Source organism: Pseudoliparis swirei, chromosome 11, assembly GCF_029220125.1.
Source record: "Pseudoliparis swirei isolate HS2019 ecotype Mariana Trench chromosome 11, NWPU_hadal_v1, whole genome shotgun sequence".
NCBI lineage: Eukaryota > Metazoa > Chordata > Actinopteri > Perciformes > Liparidae > Pseudoliparis > Pseudoliparis swirei.
Genome location: NC_079398.1, coordinates 14,119,517 through 14,145,144, shown reverse-complemented (window position 1 = coordinate 14,145,144; position 25,628 = coordinate 14,119,517). Strand labels below are relative to the sequence as shown.

General features: G+C 44.3%; 1 protein-coding gene across 5 annotated transcripts in view; it reads left to right on the top strand.

Moving 5' to 3' along the window:
• Positions 1–17,400, top strand: part of akt1 (v-akt murine thymoma viral oncogene homolog 1) — a 30,629-nt gene extending 13,229 nt beyond the window's left edge. For 3 of the 5 annotated variants that reach the window (XM_056426060.1, XM_056426063.1, XM_056426061.1), the window contains 12 exons: positions 4,710–4,838; positions 6,496–6,607; positions 6,913–7,039; positions 7,588–7,719; positions 7,857–7,922; positions 8,483–8,551; positions 8,686–8,811; positions 10,343–10,471; positions 13,417–13,631; positions 13,811–13,898; positions 14,112–14,214; positions 15,526–17,400. In XM_056426060.1, the coding sequence (XP_056282035.1) occupies positions 4,710–4,838; positions 6,496–6,607; positions 6,913–7,039; positions 7,588–7,719; positions 7,857–7,922; positions 8,483–8,551; positions 8,686–8,811; positions 10,343–10,471; positions 13,417–13,631; positions 13,811–13,898; positions 14,112–14,214; positions 15,526–15,605 (1,376 nt within the window). In that variant the 3' untranslated portion in view covers positions 15,606–17,400. Of the gene's footprint in view, positions 1–4,709; positions 4,839–5,335; positions 6,608–6,912; positions 7,040–7,587; positions 7,720–7,856; positions 7,923–8,482; positions 8,552–8,685; positions 8,812–10,342; positions 10,472–13,416; positions 13,632–13,810; positions 13,899–14,111; positions 14,215–15,525 lie in introns of those variants that run through there. The other 2 variants (XM_056426065.1, XM_056426064.1) reach the window with 2 other exon arrangements.
• Positions 17,401–25,628: the final 8,228 nt, after the last annotated feature.

Below are 25,628 nucleotides of genomic sequence, written 5' to 3'. Positions count from 1 at the left end.
GCCCCAGTGTGAAAGTAGAACTGAATGAAAGTAGAAGGGGAAATGGGTGTAAATAGGAAGCTGACAAGGGTCATCTTTGTTGTTTATGCTCCGAGTGCAGACTGTGTGCGAGGCGTTGTGCTGCAAAGTGGAAGACACACACACACACACACACACACACACGCAGACAACCGGATAGAGCTGCTTCCACTGTTGTCATGTGACCAGGTTTGTGGTCACGGATGAGGAAGTGGCAGTGTCCTCCTGTCTAGAAAGAGCTTTGTGGATGTGCGTCGCGTCTCTGTGTCCGTCTCTGTGAAAGACGAGCGTCGGTGTCGTGAGCGATGACAAAAGCCTCTCCAACATTTCCCTTTCATTTACGTCCGCCCATAAAATGTGTGCTTGAAGAGATGTTGCGGTTACAGTAACACAGTAGCTGTCATTAATCTCAGGAAGGGTTCAAACCCGGAGTGTCACATTCCTTCACCAGCTTGTTTTCCTCCTGCTGTGCATCGCGTGGCCTCGCCCCAGTGACCGTGCAGTCTTGTCCTTTTTTTAATATTACAGCGACACAATTCAACAGAGTGCCCGTGGTTTAAAGAGGCTTGTGGCTGAGCATGGTGAGCTGGCATCGGTCATCTTCCCGACGCCCACGTGACCGAGGCGGCTGCCACCTCGGGGACGGAGAATGTCTCGCTCGCTGACACATGCCGTGTGCCGCTGCGTCACGTATGACCACTCATGCGCCTGCTGCTGGGTGCTGTGCGTCAGTGGAGCTGGCAGGAGAAGATCAGAGTCTTCCCAAACTGGAAGTTGTTGTAATCTTTGAAAACAAATACCTTTCACTGCTCACGGGGCACAGATCACCTCTCGCCAGATCATAGTGCAATAACTGCAATAATAACTTCATATCCACACTATGTTGATCTGCACTTCACACATTTCATTTACTTACACTACACACATACACACACACTTCATTTTCATTTACACTACACACATACACACACTTTGCATTTTGCACACTGTCTATATTTAATATTTTTATATTTAATTTAATTTGTCATTAGTATTGTGTATTGTGTATGCATATATGTTGTATAGATACATATATATTTTATTTTATATTTTACTTTGTGGGCTGTACGGTGGTGTAGTGGCTAGCACTGTCGCCTCACAGCAAGAGGGCCGTGGGTTCAATTCCCGGTTGAGGCGGTCCTTCTGTGTGGAGTTTGCATGTTCTCCCCGTGGCAGCGTGGGTTCCCTCCGGGTTCTCCGGCTTCCTCCCACAGTCCAAAGACATGCCGTCAGGTTAATTGATCTCTAAATTGCCCATATGTGTGAATGTGAGAGTGAATGGTTGTATGTCTCTATATGTGCCCTCGATGGACTGGCGGCCTGTCCAGGGTGTCCCCTGCCTTCGCCCTATGTCAGCTGGGATCGGCTCCAGCGCCCCCGCGACCCTAATGAGGATAAGCGGTATTGATAATGGATGGATGGATTTTACTTTGTATACTTCTTGTATACATCTTTATCTTTCATCCCTGTTTTTTATATTTTATTTTTTATTCTTGTATGTTTAGTTTATTGGTGCTGCTACTGTTACGACAAATTTCCCCTTGGGGATTAATAAAGTACATATCTATCTATATATTTACACACAAGCACATGCATGCGTTCGCATAAACACCGGTCTGTACCCATCAGGATCTGAGGACTGTGATGTGAAAAGGCTGCGTTGCTTCTGCCAAACTCAAACTTTTGAACCGACCGTTTAATCACCACGGGGAAGACTAGCATGTACCTTTTGTTTGGGTCTGCTGTCATGGTGACAGGTAGGAGGCTGATGATTCTGTTTCTGCATCGAGCACATACTGTCCTCACTGGGGGCTGGCAAGGACTGTAGCTGAGGGATATGGGTCAGCCAAAACCTGACCACAGAACGCGGCACCAGCTGGGGCCCAGCTGAAGAAAACGCAGATTGGTCTGGAAGGCTCGGGAGACTTTCTGGCTCCAGTGTAAAGGAATCAGGCAACTTGTGTTTGTGTGGAGCAGGCTCTCGGTTTAAGTCACATCTTATGCGTGTATGAATACATGCACTCCTAAATGGCACCATTTCTGTGCTTGAATTATTTAGATTGTATGCTGAAGCGAGGGAGTCTGCTTCTCTTGAAGGCCTATGATGAATAATGCTCTACATGTGGATCCTCTGGAGGCCAACCTGCACGTGACATGGCTGACTGATGGGAAGTTGATTGTTGAGGCTTGTAGTTTTAAAAACGGACAAACGGCTCATCACAGTAATCTATGTTGCATTGAAACGGGCATGAGGGAAATCCACTAAACTGATTCTGGCCGGTGTGCATTTTAATTAAGACGACGCATCTAGTGCGAGTCGCTGTGTTGGAAAGCGTCAAGAATGGCAAATCTGAAGTCGAGCTAATTTCTAAATGAGCCACGTTTAGTGTAAAAACACTTACTCTGCAAAAGGGAGAGAAAACCCCTCCTGTGCCATGATGAAAAATGTAATAACATATTGGACATCTGCTGTTGATTGAAGACTTAAGTATGTTGTGCTATGGAGCAGATGTTTCCCCGACTGTTGTGATTGGTGCCACTGGTTTGCCGGTGGCAGTAAATCAGGTGTTTTTACACTCGGCTGTTTGCTTCGGGGAAGACGGCTTGATGCTCTGCTGAAATGTACGACACGGCCTCATCCTGCTGCAGGTCAACTGACCGCCTGTGCCGCCCCAACGTGTCCTTTTCCTGTCCTTCTCACCTTTTATGTTGACAGAGAAAAACATCTGCAACATGTCCTATTTAGGTTTGCAAAGGCTCCTGAGGAAGTGTCTGGTAATTTGGAATGGAAGTTAAAATGGCAACAGAACTTTTCACTTTCTTCGTTTAGTCTACAGAGCCTTTGGGTATATTATGTTATTGAACTTTAATTCCTGTATTCCCATGTCAAGTGTTCCCCCTGAATATTGGGGGAAATAGCTACACCGGTCTTATTAGTTTCGTGTTCATGTCATAAATAATAAAAGAAACTTAGAATAGGAAGGAAGAGGAAGTTCATCACTTTGAGGATGTCCAAAGTTGCTTATCTTAAAAAGTAGCATTCAGACCAGTGTTGTACATCCTCCTCCTCTCCGTAAATATTTTATCTGGACGAACACTAACCAGTCGAGAGTGAGACGTCGCTAGCTGCTGTCTTGGTCTGCAGCGTCTCGGACTGACAGATCAGTTTCATCAGTCGGAGGTGTGTGTTTGAAGGATGGTAACAGAAGCTCATATTGACAGATCTCCTGCCTCCCCCTACTGACACACACACACACTCTCTCACACACGCACACACCAAACTTCTGTTTTAGAGGAAATGGGGCAATTAAGGACAGCTTGCTACAGCTCTGCATGGGGTTAATATGTGGCTCCGTAATTAAAAATAAATTACACTTTTGCTGTATAAATATTCAAGTCCCTCCACTGTGTGCCGCTGCCTTGTTATGGTATGTAAGCTATTTTTTTCCCCTCGTCTGCACAACATCTGGCGCAACATTTCCTGAAGCATCACCGGAATAAATTGAGTTTAGTCTGCCTACGAGAGATTCATTTGTGTGATGCGAGTGTATCGAAGCGAATGGGATGCACGCGCATGGCCGGAAGTTACGGGCGTTGTCCAGAAAATTAGAATTGTGGAAAGTTTTATTTGAAAATCAATTTGAGGCTTTGACAAACATGACGCGGGCTTTACAAAGTGATTGGCAGAAGAGTGGTTGCTGTTTATAAAACCCTAACTAAAATATGGAAACCCTAACTCCACCGATGCTTTGGCTAAATGCAAAATGTGATAGATTGCATCAATCGATGTATTTTCAGGCAGTATTGGTTTGGGCTGCAAATTTGAGAATAAAAGAGAACTTGGTGACTCAAGCTGGAGAGAAGGGATCTTACCAGACAACTGTAGCTCACTCCACAGATCATGTTTAGATTTGCAAAGCGAGGCTTCATTAACCGCTACTAGCATAACACACCTGAATCTCCAGCTGAACTGTTGACCGTCAAGTTGCATTGTGGGTAATATAGCTTCCAGGCTTCAACAAGGAAAAAGAATGTGTAATAAAAAAAGATCTCTGGTTTTGCTGATAAAAAATAAAAAATGAGAATATATATATATATATTATATCTTTATATATAATATATATATATCTTTGTATACTACTTATTTTAATCTGTCCATCCGGAGTACAACGGTGTTCTCTGAGTGCAATGCTAAATTGCCGTAGTCCACTTAACACGTTCCCGAGGAGTCTCCACTCTCCATAGCAAGTGACTGCTGTAAAGGGCACAGACGGGGCGAGAGAGAGAGAGAGAGAGAGGGTCCTGACTCCGACTAAAACCACCATTTGTCCCGCAGCTGACCGACACTTAAAGAGAGCTGGGGACAAGGTGGTCATTTTAGGGAGCACTAGTGAACAGCATAGTAATTAGATGACAGGAAACGGGTCGCACCTCGAGACATTACAACATAAAGAGAAAGGACAACACTGGTTTGTCGTTAATCATGAAGCCACAATGTAAACAAAGTGGTTGTGCATTAGTCAGCAGTTTTTGGAACGTGACGGCGTGTGATGCTTTCTCATTAGTGAAAATGTCTCTTACTCTGGCGCACGTTGTTTTGGGCTCGTCTCCTGTATACTCATCCCTGTGTTTCAATCTCTTTCTCTTATCAGGAGAATACATCAAGACCTGGAGGCCAAGGTATTTTCTCCTGAAGAGTGATGGTACATTCATCGGCTACAAAGAGCGACCGCAAGATGTTGACCAGCTGGAAACCCCCTTAAATAACTTCTCTGTCGCACGTGAGTATCTACTTCAGAGAAACCACTGCATTTTTCCTCCTTTGTCCCTTGGCAGCTTGTTTGACCATATTTAGTTTCTGCTCTTTGTTTTTACTTTCACTGTTGTAACAGATATGTTCACATACTTGTTTTGGTTTGACATGCATCTGGATTCTCTATCCACCCTGAAAAGTGGTTATTAACAGAGACACTTGGCTAATCAAAGCATACCCTGTGAGGTTAAAGTGTGAAAATGAGTCCTCTCTAATATTTTAACCAGACATACCTTTATCATTGCATGTCACAGTAAACGGTTATGAGAGGAGACATTGGCAAACTGTCTGAAGTCTCATCTCAACAGCTTCACTGCTCGTTTCTTTCAACAAGAGCACTGCTCCAGGGCAACGCTTACACGCTTTGTAACTGAACGTGCATTCGAAATGTCAGATGCCATTCCTCTTCTCTGTGTGTGTGTGTGTGTGTGTGTGTGTTTCCCCCCCCCCCCCCCAAACTCTCAGTTTTCACACTGTGACAGAAAAAAAACTGACAACAAAATAAAAGACCCAGAGCAGCCCCGCCCACTCCTCCTTCACATCAGAGAAAGTTGCTGTGATAAGCTCTGCAGATGACTGAACACGGCAATTAGACAGCATACTGTTTGTTTAACAAAATGTTTCCTCTCCGACGCTCTTGAGTTATCGTGGCCATTAGCCGCCTGATTCCCAGTATTTGTCTGGGCGCCGCTCTGAGGCTCTGTCTCCATCAGCGGCTTTGGGTTTTGTCACCGCCGCGACCCCACCACGGAGGACACATGGTGCGCCGCTGCTGACGGGGCTGCTGCAGCTGGATTGCATATTCATCCCGATGGAGCCATGTTGGATCTCAGTGGTGGTCCACTCCCCCGTCCTCCATCTATCAGACAGAGGCCATTTTGTGTCACGTTCTGACATATTTGCTGACATGTTTCATTTGGGAACAGATGTTGATTTGAAGGAGGTGCAGATGGAAATCGCTGCTTTCTAAATTCAGTTATTAGACGTTCGTGAGTAATTGTTTTTGCAAACTGCTTACGAGACAACTATTTGCTGCAAAAGTGTCAGAATTAAGTGTAACGGAGGAATGTGATGATATGCTTTATTATTATAAGTCACATTGATCTCCCCAATATGACATGCTCTCTCTGTTCACTCTCAATTTAATGTCTTGAAATGTTCTTTAGCGTTTGGAGAAAACAAACACTCTGAAGATGCCACCTTGTGTTCTGGGATATTATACAAAGCCTTTCTTGCTATTTTGTGACATTTTATCTCTAAAAACAATACATTTATAAATCTTTGAAAAAGTTAAATTTTTTTTATTCCAGAATTATACTAGAATCTGTATTTATTGATCTATTCATTAATCCTCGTGAGTTTTGGATTGTATGTAATATTGCAAAGATTCCAAATTATGATCAAAACCTCTAGTAGCAAAGTTTTTAATGGGGCTGATAAGTTATCCGAGTTGTTTTCCTCCACCAAAGTGCACCTGTTCTTTTCCAAATTGGCCGACAGTGTCTGTTCGGGTGGCGATAAAGATAAATGGCTTTAACTGTGGGTCTGTCTCTCTCCCCTGCTCCCCTACACCCCGGTCCTTCTCGCCATCTCCTTCCCCTCCCTCCCTCCCTGGCTATGGTCAGAGTGCCAGCTGATGAAGACGGAACGGCCCAAGCCCAACACATTTATCATCCGCTGCCTGCAGTGGACCACTGTCATCGAGCGCACCTTCCACGTGGAGACCCCCGAGGAGAGGCAAGCGAGGAGCACACACCTCTCGGCTCATGGAGCAGTAAAACACAAATAATTGATATGCAGATTATTTGCCCCTGTTGCTCGAAAGCAGTTTAACAGTTCTGTTTTTCTAACATATAGAAGCACTCGCAATCATACACATTTAATCTTTTTATACACTTGCAAAAGGTCCACTGGCTATGGGCAGAACTCTCACTTGAAATTGCCTTCCTGTTGATAAGACGGCAATTACACGATTGGGCTGCTGGGCTTGCATGATGGTAAATGGGCTGATGTAATCTCTGTGCTGCCTGTGCCTCCCTCAGGGAAGAATGGACTAAAGCCATCCAAACTGTGGCTGAAGGCCTGCAGAAACAAGAGGAGGAGATGATGGACTCCTCTCCGGACCCCATGGACATGGAGGTCTACCTGACCAAACCCAGGCAGAAAGTGGTACGGCCACTTCACTGCTGTGTTTCTGCTCGTTTCCGCTGTCCACACATTGACAAACTTCAATGCCATAAATGTTTACGCCAACCACCTTTTTTATTCTTCCTGACCCCGAGTCTCGTCTCCCAAGTTGACCATTACTTTGCTCCTCCACCCAGCTCTGCCTTATTTGCACTTACACCACTTAAGCCCACCTTCCTTCGCCTCTCCCCGGCTAACATCAGCCGTGGGTGGCTTAGCACCAGATAGTGTGTCCACCAGGTTTCACAACCCCCACATGTGTCATGACATGAAGGTCCAAGGCCACCGGATTGGATGTCCCTCACGTAACCATTTTCAACATTCTCCTTAGTGCTGAGGTCAGAGGTTAACTGAGACACAACTACATATATGCTAAACTATTAGAGGAGTGGAAATTGCATGATGGGTGAACTAGTGCCTTGAAGGCTTCTGTGTTGTTGTCGATGGGATTGTGTCGGCTAGTTGGAGCATGCGTTTGTTAATGCTTCTGCTTGTAACCAGATGCCACTTTCTCTCCCCTGGCTCTCCAGACTATGCATGACTTTGAATACCTCAAACTCCTGGGAAAAGGTACTTTTGGCAAAGTTATCCTGGTAAAGGAGAAGGCCACAGGACGCTACTACGCCATGAAGATCCTGAAGAAGGAGGTGATCATAGCAAAAGTGAGTGGATGCCAATGAGCAAGTATAGGGCGGGAAAAGCTGCTAAGGGGAGGGCAGTGGAGCAATGACTGCTACCTAAATGGGTAGCCATTGTGAGAGTTGCACAAACACTCTTTGTGGCTTTTTTTTCTTTCCAGGATGAAGTGGCGCACACACTCACAGAGAACAGAGTCCTCCAGAATTCAAAGCATCCGTTCTTGACGGTAAGGAGCCCCTCCATATACCTAAACCAAACCTTATTTTAACTCGCAGAGATCCTCTGGAGCCTCTTCAATCCAACACTGCAGCATCCATTCAGAGAAAAGGGGCAGTTTTAGCAGGAATGTTTTGAAGAGCTGCTCTTACAAAGGCTGCAGTCGAGTTGGGCCTTTACCAGCAACACTGGATGTTCCTTCTTTTTTTTGGTGAACTTTTTCTCTGCAAGTCTGAGGTGGGTTGTAGTGAAAGGCTCCCCCAAAATGTTAGGTCTAAGTGGTGGGTGGAGGCGACACGTGATGTGATGTGCTCAGTGCAATGAATGGGACCAATGTTTGCCACATAGCAGTTGATGAAACGGCTCAACATACTGGATACACTTTGCTGCGGTTTTTTAAAATTCTCTTTCACTTGACATTTGTGTTTCAAAATGTAGCTAAAGGGTCGTCGCTGCAACGGCATCGTGATGTTTCGTGTTACAATCGGCTGTTTAAATGTCAGCTTCCTCTTGAATTCACTGGAATCATCACCAAGTTCTGCTTTGAACGTTCTCGCTCTCTGTCTGCAGGGACTGAAATACTCCTTCCAGACACATGACCGCTTGTGCTTTGTCATGGAGTATGCAAACGGTGGTGAGGTAAACCATTTTAACCATCACAAAATCTGCACCTGTAGGTGAATCGGAATGCTGTTGATCACTATTTTCAATGTACTAAACATCTTCCTCTTCCTCTGCCTTCTCACTGTCAATTTCCCCCTGCTACCCCTCAGCTTTTCTTCCATCTGTCAAGGGACCGCGTATTCTCAGAAGAGCGGGCACGGTTCTACGGCGCAGAGATAGTGTCGGCGCTGGACTACCTACATGCTGAAAGAAACGTGGTCTATCGAGATCTGAAGGTAGATGTGGAGACGAGTCTTCACTTTCTCTCATTCTCCCGTCTCTTTCTCTTTCTCCTTTCCCCCCCCCCCCCCCCCCCCTCACCATCCTTTCCCCCGTGGCAGGATATAAATAGGGGTTTCCGCCACTGAGAGCAGTGGCCAGGGTTTATTGATCTGCCTCCCCAAGATCAGTCTCCAGACCTCACTGCAGCTGGAGGGAGGCTCGGTCCACACGCTTACTGCAGCTCGACAGAAATAACCACCAGTCCTCTTTTAACACATTGCCACCGCCTCCCGTTATAGCATGCGCACACTGCTGTTGGAGAGGGATTTTTGTGCACTTTATGCGTAACTTATATCATTTTATATGCTGGCAGTATGGCACTATTAAATGACAGAGACAATGTGCATCATCCTTAAGTAAAGACGCTGCTTTAATTTTTATTTTTATATCTGCGTTTAAAAGACACACAAGACTGAATCGGAGATGGATTGGGTTTAGGGGGGCTGTGGGGGGGTTATCGTTGTTGCAGTGGACACATCTAGCCCCACTACTTCCAGCTGATAAAACTATAGCAGCCAGGTCAGCACAGCACTCCCTCCCTCCCGCCATCTCCTTTGGGTTTATGAGCCAGGCTCTCAGCCTGCTTGGGTTCTCCTGAAAATGCCGGGGTAGCAGGATTGGAGGATGTGCTGACTCTGGCCAGGCGCTGCTGGCCACGTGTGAGCTACAGCTGCCAGGTGACTTTAACTGAGGGAGAGGGAGGGAGGACACGATATTAAAAGGTTGTGCAGCCTCAAGTCATGACACTGCATGATGCACAATTAGTATATTTAATTGATCACAAACAATATATGGTATGTTGCCATTAACCTGTGTTTACGGGAATTTTCAAATTTTGCATTAAAGTTTGTAGTCTTGCCTGTGGAGGAAAAGTTGGCATGTTGAAAAAGAGAAGATGCAATAATGGCCGATAGAAATATATTATGTCACTATGATTCCATCAGTTTATTCTAGTGTAGAAAAGGCATTCGTGACATGCTACCCTTCATCATGACATGCCTCTGCTCCACTTGCCCATACAAATAAGAATATAAGGATCTTGGGTGTCAAGGGTTACCACCACATTGCTGATTCAGTTTGAGATAGGGAGGGGGGGTCCTTTTCTCATCGCACCTCTTTCTATCGCCATAGCAGCAAATGGAAACCCCACAATGCACACATGCCAGATTGGTTCATTCATTAAAACAAAAAGAGGGATAGCATAAATATAACATGAGGGGTAAGCAGCGATGAAATGTCATAAAAGTCACTGGCGTTATCTTTGCATAAAGAAAATGGCACTGATAGAGATTTTACTTTTGCCAACATTTCAAAAATTCATTAAATACTTGACCAATAACTTAGTGGAACCGTAACTAACACAGATGAACATGTTTTTGTACTTTTATGAAATAATAATCCCATCACCTCCCTCCTTGTTAGCTATCCTAAACTGTGAGTCATTTCACGATGCTTACATCTGTCTTATTTCTCTTTCCCCCTCAGCTGGAAAACCTTATGTTGGACAAAGACGGACACATAAAGATCACAGACTTTGGCCTCTGTAAGGAAGGGATCACAGACGGCGCCACCATGAAAACTTTCTGTGGGACGCCCGAGTACCTCGCACCTGAGGTAACCATGACAGTGATTCAGATTACCTGAAATATTCACCCTCATGCAACAAAGCAATTTTTGTGTTTGCACATCCAGGTTGATGACAAATTAAAGGAAAAACAAACATAAAGTGACCTTTCAGGTCATGTTTGAGTCACCAAAACACTTAAAAGTCTCCAAAAACTATTCTTCGATGAATAGACTGAGGATGGCGCTGTCTTACATATGATGCCTTACATAAGACTTTAAGTTGGTTGAGATCAAATCATTCAGTGGCCCTTTGCGGCCTTCAAGGAAGCAGGTGCTTTCAATATGTTTAATTTCCTACAGGCTAACAACCTGAGATCATTTTGATTAGATGCCGGTCAAAAATGCAACGTGTGTTGTTGGGTATCGGTGGATGAGAAGCATGTGGAAGAAAGGGCAGCTGTCCCAAAATGCCTTTCTAATCTCCAGCTGAAGTCAGTGAGTTAATGAGTGTGCCCAGGGCAGGGCAGCCCGCTCTCATATTTGCTGTATGGGGAGAGGTGTGGCTACTCCCTATTCCGTGCAGGTATGACAAGTGTAGGAGTGGGCTTTGTAACCCGATATTGCATTGTGAGTGTTGGCTGTGTGTGTGTGTGTGTGTGAGTGAGTACATGAGTGTTTGAGCTCGACCCTTGCCTGTTGCCGTAAAAATGTTTTCCGGGAGAAGGGTGTCCGTGTTGACACAGTTGCTGCATCGTTGTTTTTAGCCTTCATTTGGAATTTTCTGGTCGGGGCAGCGGGAGGGTTGATTGGCTGGCAGCGCCTCAGGAAACGTGAGCTTCCGTCCTAAAAAAATAAAAAAATTGCATTGGCTACAGCTGTTGTGTGTCACCAGGGGAGCCGCAGCACCACTCCTGCCCTGGATGCCTCGCCTGACCCGGGCAGAGCCAGAGCTCTCCCACAATGCTTCAGGCGGCCTCATAGGACCACATACCTGTTGTTTTCATCAGACCGAACCTGCCTCCAACCATCAGCACTCGGCCATCAGGGCACACGGCTGATTATGAACTCCCTCACACATTTAAAAGATGTATTTTCTCTACTTCTATGCACCTATTTATAGAGTTCCCCACTTGTCTAAACTCTGTCGAGCCCTCTTCGCTCCTCCACACGGCTGCACAGTTTGTGACGGCTCCGGCAGCGGAGAACCGGGGGGGGGAGGGCGTTACCATGACAACAGGGTCGCTGGCGAGTGTCTCTATGGAGTGCGGGGCAGGCAGTGTTACAGGTTGTTCTGCAGTAAACAATGACCTTGTTGTGTGTGCTGCACAGGAATGCTGTAACGTCTGGGAATATTCCACCCAGAGTGGGGGGGGGGGGGGGGGGTGAGAGGGAGATGGTGGAAGGAAGGAAGGAGAGACTCAATCTGCCGGACCAGTTTGTCTCTGGAGAAAAGTGTGGCGCAAATTCACTTTGTCACTTCTATTAATTAGTTAGGAGAGAAACGTCATCGGCAAGTTGGACGATCGGTTGGTTCCACGATTGTGAGCCTGGATTCACAATCGTGGAAGATGAATGGCTGTCAGTGGGGAACTTTGTGTGCATAAAAAGAGGAGAGCTTCAGAGGAGCAGCAGCCAGTGTTGCTTCTGTCTCCGCGCCCTGCTCCCCCTGCCTGTGCTCCTTTGGGGCGGTGTAACAGTATTAGATCGGGGCTGGGGCCCAAGCAGGCAGGCAGTCCTGGTTACGTATATGAGGGATGAGCTCGGCTCCTGCGCTCCTGGCAGCTCCACAGCTGTGGCGCTCCTCTACATATATGGGGCAGCTGCGGGCCCAGCTGTCGCACGGTGTGAATCACACGACAGCGGCGCTGGAAATAGAGACGGCCCAGTAATCCTAGCCCCACGCCGGCTTCACGTTACTCCCCCTGCCCTCCCAATCCTCCTCCTCGATGCTCACCGCTCACCGCAGCGCCAGGCGGAGTGCCCACTGCCACATGCAAGGATGCGTGTGCGCACGCACACACACACACACACACACACACGCAGTGGTTTTGTTCCTTTTACGGAGACATCCGTCCATCTGTTTTCCAGGACCCTCTCTCTCCCTTGGCCTGTGCACTGTTGCGTCCATATCTAATTATATTAATCCGCCTACGTCTTTTTACCGACGTTTCTATTCTCGGGTCTGAATCGCCCAGCATCGCGCTGCTCGAGGTTTCAGAGAACGGACTGTTCTCCGTGTCTTGATTTCACCTTCAACATCCGCTTGGCGAGGTATAATCCAGTACATGTCCCCGGAGACCTGAGAACAACTCCACTCAGCAGCACATTAGTCATGCAACAGGTTGCGCCGTTCACTGAGCGGCACGACACTGGAGGATTTTGTCTCATTAAGAACTGCCGAGAAAAGTCATCTTATGGAAAATATAAGACAACATCTCTCCGGCTGGACTCTGGTTGTGCTCATTGAGCGGTTTGTTTGGAGGACTAGTCTGTGTTTGTTGCCACACATTTGCTTATTTAAGCGACCCTCACCTCTGCTGCTTGTTGATGTGTGTGTGTGTGTTTTGTGGAAGGTCCTGTGGTGATTAAATATGCAGGGCTCCAGGGGAAACTTTAGCCATGCTCCTAATGTGAGATGTGAGTCAGTGCTGGCTGGGGCTGCCTCAGAAGGCCAGGGGGGGAGAGCAGGTGATTTTAGTGGGGGTGGGGTGATGGGGGGCCAGTTGCTTTAGGGTTGGTATATTCAGCCTAAAGAGCTGCTGTCTTCTTCGCCTTCTGATGTCCAGACACAAGCTTGTTGGTTGAACCCTAAACGGTCATCACAAAAGCATGGCAACTACACTTCTTCTTTAGCTTGTTGTGCAAATATTGTGTGAAAACGGTTGATGGAATATAATGCATGCGTACCATAACCCCTTCAAGTATTCAAAATGGCTCACGAGCATCCCAACAGCTGCATTAAATAACCTTCTACACCCCTCTTTACCCCCAAGGTGCTAGAAGACAACGACTACGGCCGCGCTGTGGACTGGTGGGGTCTGGGGGTGGTGATGTACGAGATGATGTGCGGCAGGCTGCCGTTCTACAACCAGGACCACGAGAAGCTGTTCGAGCTCATCCTCATGGAAGACATCCGCTTTCCCCGGACTCTCGGCCCCGAGTCCCGCTCGCTGCTCTCCGGACTTCTTAAGAAGGAACCAATGCAAAGGTCAGGAGCCTCTCCTGCAGCCAGTACATTGAATTGTTTATCATTCAAAACGGTGTATTACTCATGAGTTTTTAGCGTTTCTTTTGATAAAATAGGTGTAAAAGAGCCGTTTTAGAAGTAGCAATAAAACCATCATCGGCCGCACATCCTGATTTGTCCTTTTTGTGCCCGTCCTCCAGGTTAGGTGGAGGGCCAGACGATGCCAAGGAGATCATGCAGCACAAGTTCTTTGGAGGAATCGAATGGCAAGACGTGTATGAGAAGAAGGTCGGTTGCTTTGTTTCAACCTCATTTTCGTGAAACTGTCATCACTGCAAGGACACCGAGCTCAGAAAAACATCACTCCCCCCCCGGGGATAAATGAAGTTGTGCCTCCATCGAGAAACGACGTAGACGGCCATCAGGAGGACAACTGTTCCCAAACGGACTGACTCCCCTGATGTGCCGGTTTATATTTGTATCTCTTCTCCTCTCCAACAGCTGGTCCCGCCGTTTAAGCCCCAAGTTACCTCGGAGACGGACACTCGATACTTTGACGAGGAGTTCACAGCACAGATCATCACTATTACGCCTCCCGGACAAGGTACCACCCGACCACGCACAGCCACACATTCATACACACATGGTCAGATTGTGATGGTTTGAGTGTGACAGTGAGGCAGATGTGGCCTGACCACTGGGCAAGAGAAGACGAATTGCCAAACAACTTTGATAATAAATTCCCCTACAACTCCTGTGAGACTTTATTGAGAATGAGGAATTATACTTTCAATTCACTCGAGACAAAAGCACCCCCCCCCCCCCCCATTGGTTACTAACCTTATTTCCCTGTTTTTTTATATTAAAACGTAAGCTGTTCATAGGAGCAAATTCCTTTAGTCATAAAGGTAATTGTGGGTATTTTCCTCCGTTCTGAACTTTGAGATGCTTTCTTGGTGTGAGGCTGGAGTTTGTTTTGAGAAGTTCATAAATGTGAGTAAAGAAAACATCCTGCTCCCTTGAGGAGTCCCCCCCCTCCTGGAGAGCCGGTGTCATTAATACCGACTGTCGTGTCTCACAAAGTCATCAAATGCTTGTGAATTACAGCCAGTGTGTAAAGCAGACAACACGGTATAAGAACGATAGTTTGACTCTGATATAGAATAAATCAAGTAAATAATCAGAAAAGAGTTTTCTAAATGTGTATATGATGGCTAGGCAGGAGCAACATTACTTTTGTTTACTCAGAAAAGTCAAACAAGTTCATTAAATGTTACAACTACTTGTTACTTTAATGCAGCTTTTAAGATTAAGAAAAGTCAACATCTTACGACAACATTACGATAGACGATAACTAGTCTGTCACGATGCAACATTTGATCTCCTCCCTATATGAATAATTAGATTAATATGTACTTCTACTAGGAGTAGGTCATGTAGGGAAAATCCAGTCACATTTCTCTGTGACTGTGAAAAAAAGTGTGTATATGTGTATATATATATATTATCCCAGTACATTTCATTTACTGTAATATTGTACATTTTCTAAAAAATGCCAACAATGTCTGTTTTTGTCTTTCCAGACAAATTAAGAAACTGCATCATATTGATGCAAAAGTCAAACAACATTTAGTATTTTGCCATAAGATGGTCTGCTACATGGCTCACTATGGTCTAACTCGTATTAATATACACAAATACTAAAGTGGGTGGTGCAAAGGTAGAAGTGGGGTGGCTAAATCTCCGTTTGACGGTAGACTCATGTATATTATCTCTCAGTACGTTATGTATATTATCTCTCAGTACGTTATGTATATTGTCTCTCAGTACGTTATGTATATTGTCTCGCAGTACATTATGTAATATCGCCCCCGATAAATGCTAAATAAGCAGTTGTTTGTCCTCCCCCCTCTAGATGACAGTATGGAGTCATTCGACAGCGAGCGGAGGCCCCACTTCCCCCAGTTCTCCTACTCTGCCAGTGGGACGGCCTAAAGGACTCTCATAGATTCCCTTGGTCCCACCGTCTCCCCTCACCCCACCCGACTGCACTCTCAAAAGACCGGAGCCACAGCTCCGTCCTCCCTGCATTGTCCGTCGATGCCGTCGGTGGATGTAACATCAACAATCTGCAAGGAAATTCAAGACCAAACAAAGATACCTGTGGTTGTTGTGTGAGGCCTTTGGAGACTGACCACGGAGAGAGTTAACACTAGCCTGCATCTCCTAGTTGTTGTGTTGTATACTGAGCAGGCATCCATACACTATAACGAATGGGGAATGTAGTTCTGTTATGCACAAATTAGGCCACTGATGTGAATTTTGTATTGAAAATATTCAAGTGAATATGAACCAACCATTTCAAATAGAAATATGAATACTGTGGACCAAAAAGATCATTTGAGAGTGTGTTGTTTGTTGAGTGGGTAATAAATCCATGTTTTCTTCTCCAAGACTTCTGAACAATTCAAATACCATTCCGACAGACATTTTTGGCTTCTAAAGTGAATGTACCGTATCAAATAAAGTCAACCCTTCTGCATACTTGTAACACATGGCTGATTCTGCTAAGACTGAAACACCATCTTCTGGAGGGGATTGTTATCACTTTTCTACTACCTTGATGCAAATCGAGCACCAATCTGTCTGTTTTTTTGATCATGCTACACCACAATGAGTCTGATGAATCAATTGTGCAATACGGTCTGATGTGAGGAATGGTGGACTTGCAAAAGAAAAAGAAAAGCGAAATATTCCTAAGGTAAACGCTGCAATGAATTCCTCTCGACTGTTTTCACACCAGTCACTGAGAGCCCCAGATTCCTGTTCAGGGTCACACATAGATCCTCCAGCCCCCTTGAAGTAAGTGCTAATAGTTCCTGATGCCTTCCTATCTTGATGCTGTGCTGCAGATACCTCGTGGTTTCCTTCTGATCGGGGATCAGCCACTGCTGACTCATCAGAAACTTCTCTCCTCTGGGCTTTTCCTCCATGTACAGTACAGTATTGGGTGTTTTCCACCCAGTGCATTCACTGCAGCCTCAATGAGGTCACTTTAACATAATACACTTCTTTAGAAATGCTTTGCTAATAAACTGGGCTTCAGGGGAAACACACATATTTGAATTGCTACTTTTGGACCCTTTAGTCCCTTCACATGTTTGAGTTATTTATATGAGACCAGCATTGACTACATTTAGTTTTATTGTGCCAATGATATGCACTTTGCTGCCCCAAAATGATTGTATTTGGAATCTTATTCGTTTACTTTATGGTTGGTTAAAGACTAAATTAGCTTATTTTTAAGTTTAAATGATGTGGATACAAATAAAAACAAGAATTGCTTGTGTGAATGATTACTCCCTTTTTTACAGACAGCTTAGGCTAAACAGACGTTTGGGAAGTGAAAGTTTCATTTCAAAGTGTTTCAAACAGAAGTCTCAAAGCGCTCCGGTGATTTTTTTTTTAAGTTGACATTTTTCAAAATTGCATCATGCGTTATTGAATGTAATGGTTTTTATGATATTGTCTTCACTTCAATAATTTGCAAACCTTTTGTTCAGTTTGATTGTTACGTATTCCTATGCACGCTCGCCCTTTTGCTGTCACCTTCTGGAAATAGGGAAATTAATTTGATACTTTTTGTTTTTTATTTCAACTTTTGTACCTGCCCTCCCATATTTCTGAGACTGAGGACACCAGCTTTAGTAAACACACAATATAAACTTTGTACACAGTTTTTACTTGTTTCTTTCAAATTCATGAAATAAAAGGTCTTAACAAAAAGCTGTGACGCCTCTCAGACTTTTATTGTGAAATCTTCTAGCTCTGGCCAAGACAAATTATTTCATGAGCCCAGAACTCAAGAAATAAATTAATGAAATATTGGGTCTAGACATTCCCACAGCTGAACCAGGAATGAACATTTTTAGTTTCAAGTAGAAAATAAGTTTTCATTCTTTTCCATCCAACTGCAGTTTCCCACAAATATTCTCACCAAACTTTCTATTTCCACCCGATCATGTTCTTTCATTCCTTGTTTCTTTATCATGCATTTTTCATAAAAAGTTACTTCAGTTTCATAAACATGTGCCACATCCTTTTATAATTTGACTTGGCGATGGCTGACCGCTGCATTCCTTTAAATCAGCAGGCTGAACCTTTCCTCTGCCAGTAAATGGGAACTGTTGTCGTCATCTCCACCTCCCTGTGACCCAGCAGATAAAACACAGCTCGGTGTGTGTGAGACCAATGTTCCAGCACACGGCGGCTCTGGCTGTGTCCTGAACCTCTTCTCTGCGGGACTGCTCGGGTCCACGTCTGGGGCTCTGCAGCTGGTCTGAGATGGGAGAGGTGCTCCCCCCGGACTCCGGGCAGATGGTACAGTCTCTGGAGCAGATGTTGACAGCCAGGGCTCACAGTCTGTCTCTTGGCCAGCTGCAGTACCCAGCGCCACACAGCGAGATCGAGGCTTGGCCCAGTGTGGCGCTCACCTGACAACCATCCCTCACCTGACTCGAGCTGCACAGCCTAACACAGGCCTCCGCCACAGGCCTCCCCTGGGTGGTGTAGTGTTGTGCTGCACGAGGAAAGTGTCACTCACGCCAGAACTCCTCGCTTCTTTGTGCTAGAGACAAAAACACGTCCTCCTATATGTCACAACATGGAGCCAGTCGAGGCTGGCATTGATACACATGAAATAGAGGTAGGCTACTATTAGGAAGTGTGTCTCTTTAGTTGGAGAACAGGGATGGAGGGAATCCAGGTGAAAGACACGTTCCCATATTCAATTCAGTTTATTTGTATAGCCCAATTTCACACATTACGAATTTGTCTCAGAGTGCTTTACAATCTGTACACATAGACATCCCTGTCCCAAAACCTCACATCGGATCAGGAAAAACTCCCAAACAACCCTTCACGGGGAAAAAAAGGAAGAAATCTTCAGGAGAGCAACAGAGGAGGATCCCTCTCCAGGATGGACAGGTGCAATAGATGTCATGTGTACAGAAGGACAGATTTAGAGTTAAAATACATTCAATGAATATGACAGAGTGTATGAATAGTTCGTAGTAGGCATATTCCACGATGGAGACCTCCACGATCCATCAGGCAGATGGAGGTAGAGGAGGAGTGGGTGGAGTCTCAACAGTGGGCGGAGTCTCAACAGGGCAATGGCATAGTTGGTAGTAGGCATTCCACGATCCAGACCTCAATGCTCCATCAGGCAGATAGGATCTATGACGTCTCATCGGGTCCAATGAACCGATGAGACGTAAGGTCAAAAGGATTCCGGGGAGAAAGCAGAGTTAGTAATGTACAATAGAGAGATGAAAATTCATCCACAAGGAGGGAGATAAGAGGAGATAGGTGCTCAGTGTATCCTAAACATCCCCCAGCAGCCTTTGTAGGTTAGGAGAAGAATTTTAAAAGTGATTCTTGATTTTACAGGGAGCCAGTGCAGAGCAGCTAGTGCAGGAGTGATGTGATCTCTTTTCTTAGTTTTAGTGAGAACACGAGCTGCAGCATTCTGGATCAACTGGAGGGACCTAAGAGATTTATTAGAGCAGCCTGATAATAAGGAGTTGCAGTAATCCAGTCTCGAAGTAACGAACGCGTGAACCAATTTTTCTGCATCTTTTGAGACAAGATGTGCCTGATTTTTGAAATATTACGTAGATGAAAGAATGCAGTCCTTGAGATTTGCTTTACGTGGGAGTTAAAGGACAAGTCCCGATCAAAGATAACGCCAAGATTCTTTACAGTGGTGTTGGATGCCAGGGCAATGCCGTCTACAGAAACCACATCACCAGATAATTGATCTCTGAGGTGCTTAGGGCCGATTAAAATTACTTCGGTTTTGTCTGAGTTTAACATCAAGAAGTTGCAGGTCATCCATGTTTTTATGTCTTTAAGACATGCTTGAATTTTACCGAGTTGGTTGCTCTCCTCTGGTTTGATCGATAGATATGGTTGAGTATCATCTGCATAGCAATGAAAGTTTATGGAGTGTTTCCTGATAATATTGCCCAGAGGAAGCATGTATAAGGTAAATAAAATTGGTCCAAGCACAGAACCTTGTGGAACTCCGTGACTAACGTTGGTGGTTATCGAGGCGTCATCGTTTACAAATACAAACTGAGATCGATCTGATAAATAGGATTTAAACCAACTTAGTGCCGTGCCTGAAATGCCAATCGACTGCTCCAGTCTCTGTAACAGGATGTCATGGTCAATGGTGTCGAATGCAGCACTAAGGTCTAACAAGACCAGGACAGAGAGGAGTCCTTTATCTGATGCCATTAGGAGGTCATTTGTAATTTTCACCAGTGCTGTCTCGGTGCTGTGGTGTTTTCTGAATCCTGACTGAAACTCCTCAAATAAACAATTATGATGGAGAAAGTCACACAACTGATTTGCGACCACTTTCTCAAGGATCTTGGAGAGGAAAGGGAGGTTAGAGATCTGTCTGTAATTAGCCAACACCTCTGGATCCAGAGTGGGCTTCTTCAGGAGAGGTTTAATAACAGCCACTTTGAAGGAGTGTGGTACGTGGCCTGTTAGCAGAGACACATTGATAATATCTAATAGAGAGCCGCCAATTAAAGGCAAAACGTCTTTAAGCAGCCTCGTCGGGATGGGGTCCAAGAGACAGGTAGACGTGTTCGAAGTAGAAACCGTTGAAGATAATTGGTCACGGTTGATGGGAGAAAAGCCCTCCAAATATACACCAGGGCATACAGCGGTTTCCAAGGCCACTCCACTTGAGGACAGATTGGCGCTGGTTAAGGGCAAGAGATTATTAATCTTGTCTCCAATAGTTAAAATCTTTTCATTAAAGAAGTTCATAAAGTCATTACCACTGAGGTCTATAGGAATACTCGGCTCCACAGAGCTGTGACTGTCAGCCTGGCTACAGAGCTGAAGAGAAACCTGGGGTTGTTCTTATTTTGTATTATTATTATATTATTATATTGATGTGATAGTTGTAGCAGGCAGACAAATATAATGTTTTTGAAGCTGCAAATTAAAAAATCGAAAAAGGATGTCATTCCTATTTGCAATGCTTTCTCCTCACTGACTGCAGGAGGAGCATATAGGCCTACTAACATGACAAAACACAAAAGGAGATCGTAAAATAACGGGGGATCAGACAGTCAAGTCAATTTTATTTAACATGACCAATACCACACATTTTAAAATCCATACGTCAAATCACACCCTGTGTCCTGGCTTAGATCCTCAATGACGGAACGTTAAACCAGAGCCAAACAGACCTGAGACACACAACCTCCTTCTTCAATAAGAAGATTTGAAAGAGGACACACAAGAGACCAAACTCAAGCACATCATTCACGCAGATAAACAGAGAGTGAGTGAGAGAGAGAGAGAGAGAGAGAGAGACCTAAACATCTGGAATAATGCACAATCAGCCAGGAGGGAGAGAGAGAGAGCACTTAGACGCTCTTGTGTGGGTTGAAGGGATGCGGCGGCTTCAGGACGTCACAGTTGTCGGTGTGACTGACCAACATGGACTATAAAGACTCAGCGTCACAAATTGTTTAAGTAGGAACATAAGAGTTGTAATTAACATCCACTGTGTCTCTGTTCTTTTGAAGTCTCCCAGTAGGTCGTGACAGTGTTACAGTCATCCCTCATCCACCACACCAGGACCCAGAAACCGAAGCAGCTAAATGGAATTCAGCCATCATTCAATTGATTATTTAAATCTGTGCTTTTCCTACTGTGACTTGTCTAAGTGTCTTGAGTTAATAAAAAAAAAGCCCTTTTGCCGTTTCTTTGGGCTTGGGGATGAAACTGTTGTCATGGTTCGATGAAAGACCGTCCTGCTTTAACCTGTTGACTTTAAGCCCCTTCATTACAACCTAATAGTGACCTTTTAATTAGTTCTAAATAGGGTGCTACTTCTTTTTTGTTTAGTGTGACACAGTTATACACAATATTTGACAGCCTTATATTAATTGTAAGCAGAATAAAATCCTTGTTATGTGGGAAGATTATTTTTAACACATTGTAGAATAGAATAGATTTTTTTATATATATATATATTTTTTTTTATTCTTGTGTGTTTGGTTTATTGGTGCTGCTACGACAAATTTCCCCTTGGGGATTAATAAAGTATATATCTATCTATCTATCTAGCCTTTCCTCAGATACTGACTGGAGTATTATTCTCCTCCTTTTTCACTCATACTAAGAGCACATGTTGAAATAATTCATGAATGAAGAAAGTTTATATCGCCAGGGAAACGGGTGACTTTGCGGCTTCACTAAAAATCGCCCTTAACATCCGGAATGTATATTATTTTTAACAAAAATGGTTTCGCTGGAGATCAATATGTGAAATTGGAACTAGAGCGCCCTCTGGTGGGTATTGGGTTTATGCTAAACGTATTTCCGTTGGATTAATAATATTACATATCAACAAATAATCAAGAGGTTTTGATTGATAATTATCGAATGCAAATTAATATATATACTTCATACTAAAGATGCAATTTATATATATATTATTATTTATATTATATTTACATTATTTATATGATATCTGTATTCCGTGTGTATCTTAAGCTCTACATAGTTCAACAACAATAATAAATCAACATTATTTTAATCTAGTCTGTGACTCAGCGCTTGGCATTTCAATATGAGCCCGTTCCCCCTCGTCTCGAGCCAACGTGAGACTCAAGATAAACAAAGTCCTACGGCTGCGAATACAGGCGAAGATCGTCTATGAAGACGATGACTCACCAGATGTAAAACTATAACCCGGTCTGCAAAAAAAGAAGAAGTCCCTCATCCAAAGCCAATTAAGCAATTATATATATATTTTTAATTAATGCCATTAATTCCTACAGGAGCTCATAGGAAGCAGCATCCCATGAACGGATTTCTAAATATTACAGCATACATTTTATTTATTTTACATCTCCCTTGAAAGGATGTCGTCAGACATGCAGCACCATAATCTCCCTTAAAATATCATCAGCTGCCAGCCGGTATTATAATGTAATATTAATTAATACAGATGAATAATATATTTTCTTGAAATAAGATACAGGACAGCAGGCACGTGTACAGACATTTTGGGGGGCAGGTGCTCAAACCAAAAAAAAGGGCACCCAATGCTAAAAAAAAATTCTGACAGAGTTGAAGCATTAGCAGCAATACACTGATGATGCAATACATCCTCGACCTGTGTTTCCTCTGGCAGCATCAGACCACTAGCTTACATTTTCTTTATGAATAAAGATGAATTATTATATAGCAACAACAGTACAAGCGTTCTGATTGGCTCATGGGTCGTCATGCCAGCCACGTATTGCCCTCCTCGCTGGTCTGATACGGATCCGTTTTGCCCTCTTACGTCATTTTCAAAATGAGCGATCTTGATAGACATCAACAGCCAAGAGCAGTGGTCCTCAAACTACGGCCCGCCTCCACATTTGACCTGGCCCTCTGAACAATAGAGGCCGTATGATTTTTTTTTCAGTCTGGCCACGCAAATCCTAGACTAGCCCCTGTTAAATAGAACGGAATATGAATTCTCTCTCTTCTCTCTCTCTCTCTTCTCCTCTCTCTCTCTCTCTCCCTCTCTCTATTCTCTAAACATAACTAACGTCAGCAAGGCGGCCCTAGCACATTTGGCGCTTCTCAAAACTTCACGCCCCCGCCCCCCCCAAAAAAAACATTTAAAACCATTTTGCACTAAAACGGAATTTCAACTTTCAAACGCTATTTTGCCCTGCAAGACTGAATTTCTTTCAAATAAACAGAACAACGATCGCAACAATGAACAAACATTAAATAAAGAACAAAATCCCTGAGAAAATGTCACATCTGTGCTGAACTACGCTCGGCTCGCCCCTGATCAACGGTGCACATTCACTCCTCGTCGTGCCCAAAATAATGTGACCGCCTTTTTTCATCACTTTTTTTTTTTACATTGAATTTACATGAAGTGGTCTACACTTCACGAAGGGACACATGATGCATGACTATGTTCACAGACTCAAAGCGCCACCTACTGGCAGATTTAGCTGGCGGATGTTACAGTTTTTCTCGATTGATTCCACACAAAAACTGGAACTTAGAACACAATAACCACAACCTGTAACTCATGTGCCAACTCCCTAAACCAATTCTGCTAAACTATAAGCACAATTATCTGCTTTAGACACAGATTTCAATTGTTAACCACACTTTCTTCAAAACACTAAACACCATCCTCTCTACTTTGCACACTTCATCAATGCCAAAACCTCCTTGTGTTCAGACAGAACACACTGCTATTCAATTGGCAAAACTTCCATTTCCACGGCTGTTGTGCAATTTGGAATCAAGGCTTTAGCAATATATGGGCCACAGGTGACCTCCTGATTTGAAGAAGAATGGATGAAAACATGGAAGGTAGAGGAGACCAGAGAGGCAGAGGAGTATTTTTTTGTCCTTTTTTATTTACACTTTTCTTTCTTTTTTTGTTGACTGTAGTGGTCTATTTTCTATTGTTTGTTCTGTGAAAAAATTAGAAAAAAGAAAGAAACATTTTAGTTTGATATGTTTTATATTTTGAGTTAAAACATTATACATTCACAATATTTTACAACAGGAGAAAGCATACAATAACACTGGAAATGAAAAGGCATAATGCTCCTGATAAGGCCTTCATACTGGTGTTTTCCCATTTCATAGTGTTTTCCATTGAGCACATCAGTGTTCAATCGATGCTTAGAATGTCTACTCATATAATGGGCTGTGTTTGTCATTTGAAAACAAAATACCCTTTTGAGGTGACATAACACTGTTTTGAAAGCAAAGTTGCATTTTGCAGGAGATATAAAGGGTTTTGCATTTTGTGTGAGTGGTTTTGGGATTTGTGTTTAGAGTTTTGAGAAAACGAGGCATGCTTTCAAAAAATGTGTTTAAGCAATCGAGAAAAACTGTAATCGCGCGCTCGCGGACAAGACATTCTCCGTGACGTCACTGAGTCACCATGGAAACAGTCTGCGCTTTGATGCGGTGACGTCGCTCGTAGTCGTGACGTCACGGAGCAGCGAAACAGAGTATATAGCAGTGATTTCCAGCAGAAGAGAAGAGAAGAGAAGAGAAGAGAAGAGAAGAGAAGAGAAGAGAAGAGAAGAGAAGAGAAGAGAAGAGAAGAGAAGAGAAGAGAAGAGAAGAGAAGAGAAGAGAAGAGAAGAGAAGAGAAGAGAAGAGAAGAGAAGAGAAGAGAAGAGAAGAGAAGAGAAGAGAAGAGAAGAGAAGAGAAGAGAAGAGAAGAGAAGAGAAGAGAAGAGAAGAGAAGAGAAGAGAAGAGAAGAGAAGAGAAGAGAAGAGAAGAGAAGTCAAGTCAAGTCAAGTCTCCGGCCGGCGTCTCCGGCCGGCGCAGATGAGCGAGGACCCGTTCGACGCTGCTTGCAGCTTTAATGTTTTTTGTTTGTTTTCTGGCTGGCATTGCCGTCAAAATATTGGTTGGAGATATAGATGGGGGTGCAAAAAAAACTGCCCAGCAAAAAGGCGCATTTTTTTGCGCCCCCCTCTGAATGGCGCCCTAGGCGGCCGCCTATACCGCCTGTAGGAAAAACCGCCCCTGAACGTCAGTAAACAGCTGGACGAGGCTTTGAAATCACGGAGTTTAAAAACATTTTTTTTTAGGAAACGTCGGACCAGTTGTGACGTCATGTTTTCAGCAGCGTTAATGTTGTGGTTGATCACAAAACAACGTCAGGGGACAAACACCGTCATGATCTGTGTGTCTGATGCTGCGGGTCAGAGGAGAAGGAGGTGCACCCGTTTGGTGGCGCGAGGAGCACTGCGCGGAGGAGGAAGTGGAGGAGGAGGAGCGTGGCGGGGAGGGAGAGGAGGGGGGGCCCGTGAGCGTCGCGGAGCATGTCAGGGCGAAATTCTCACAAGAACTCAAATAAATGCCCCGTCGGATGATAAAACACATTTGGGGGGACTTGATGACAGAGAGAGTAACATTTATTCTTAAATACG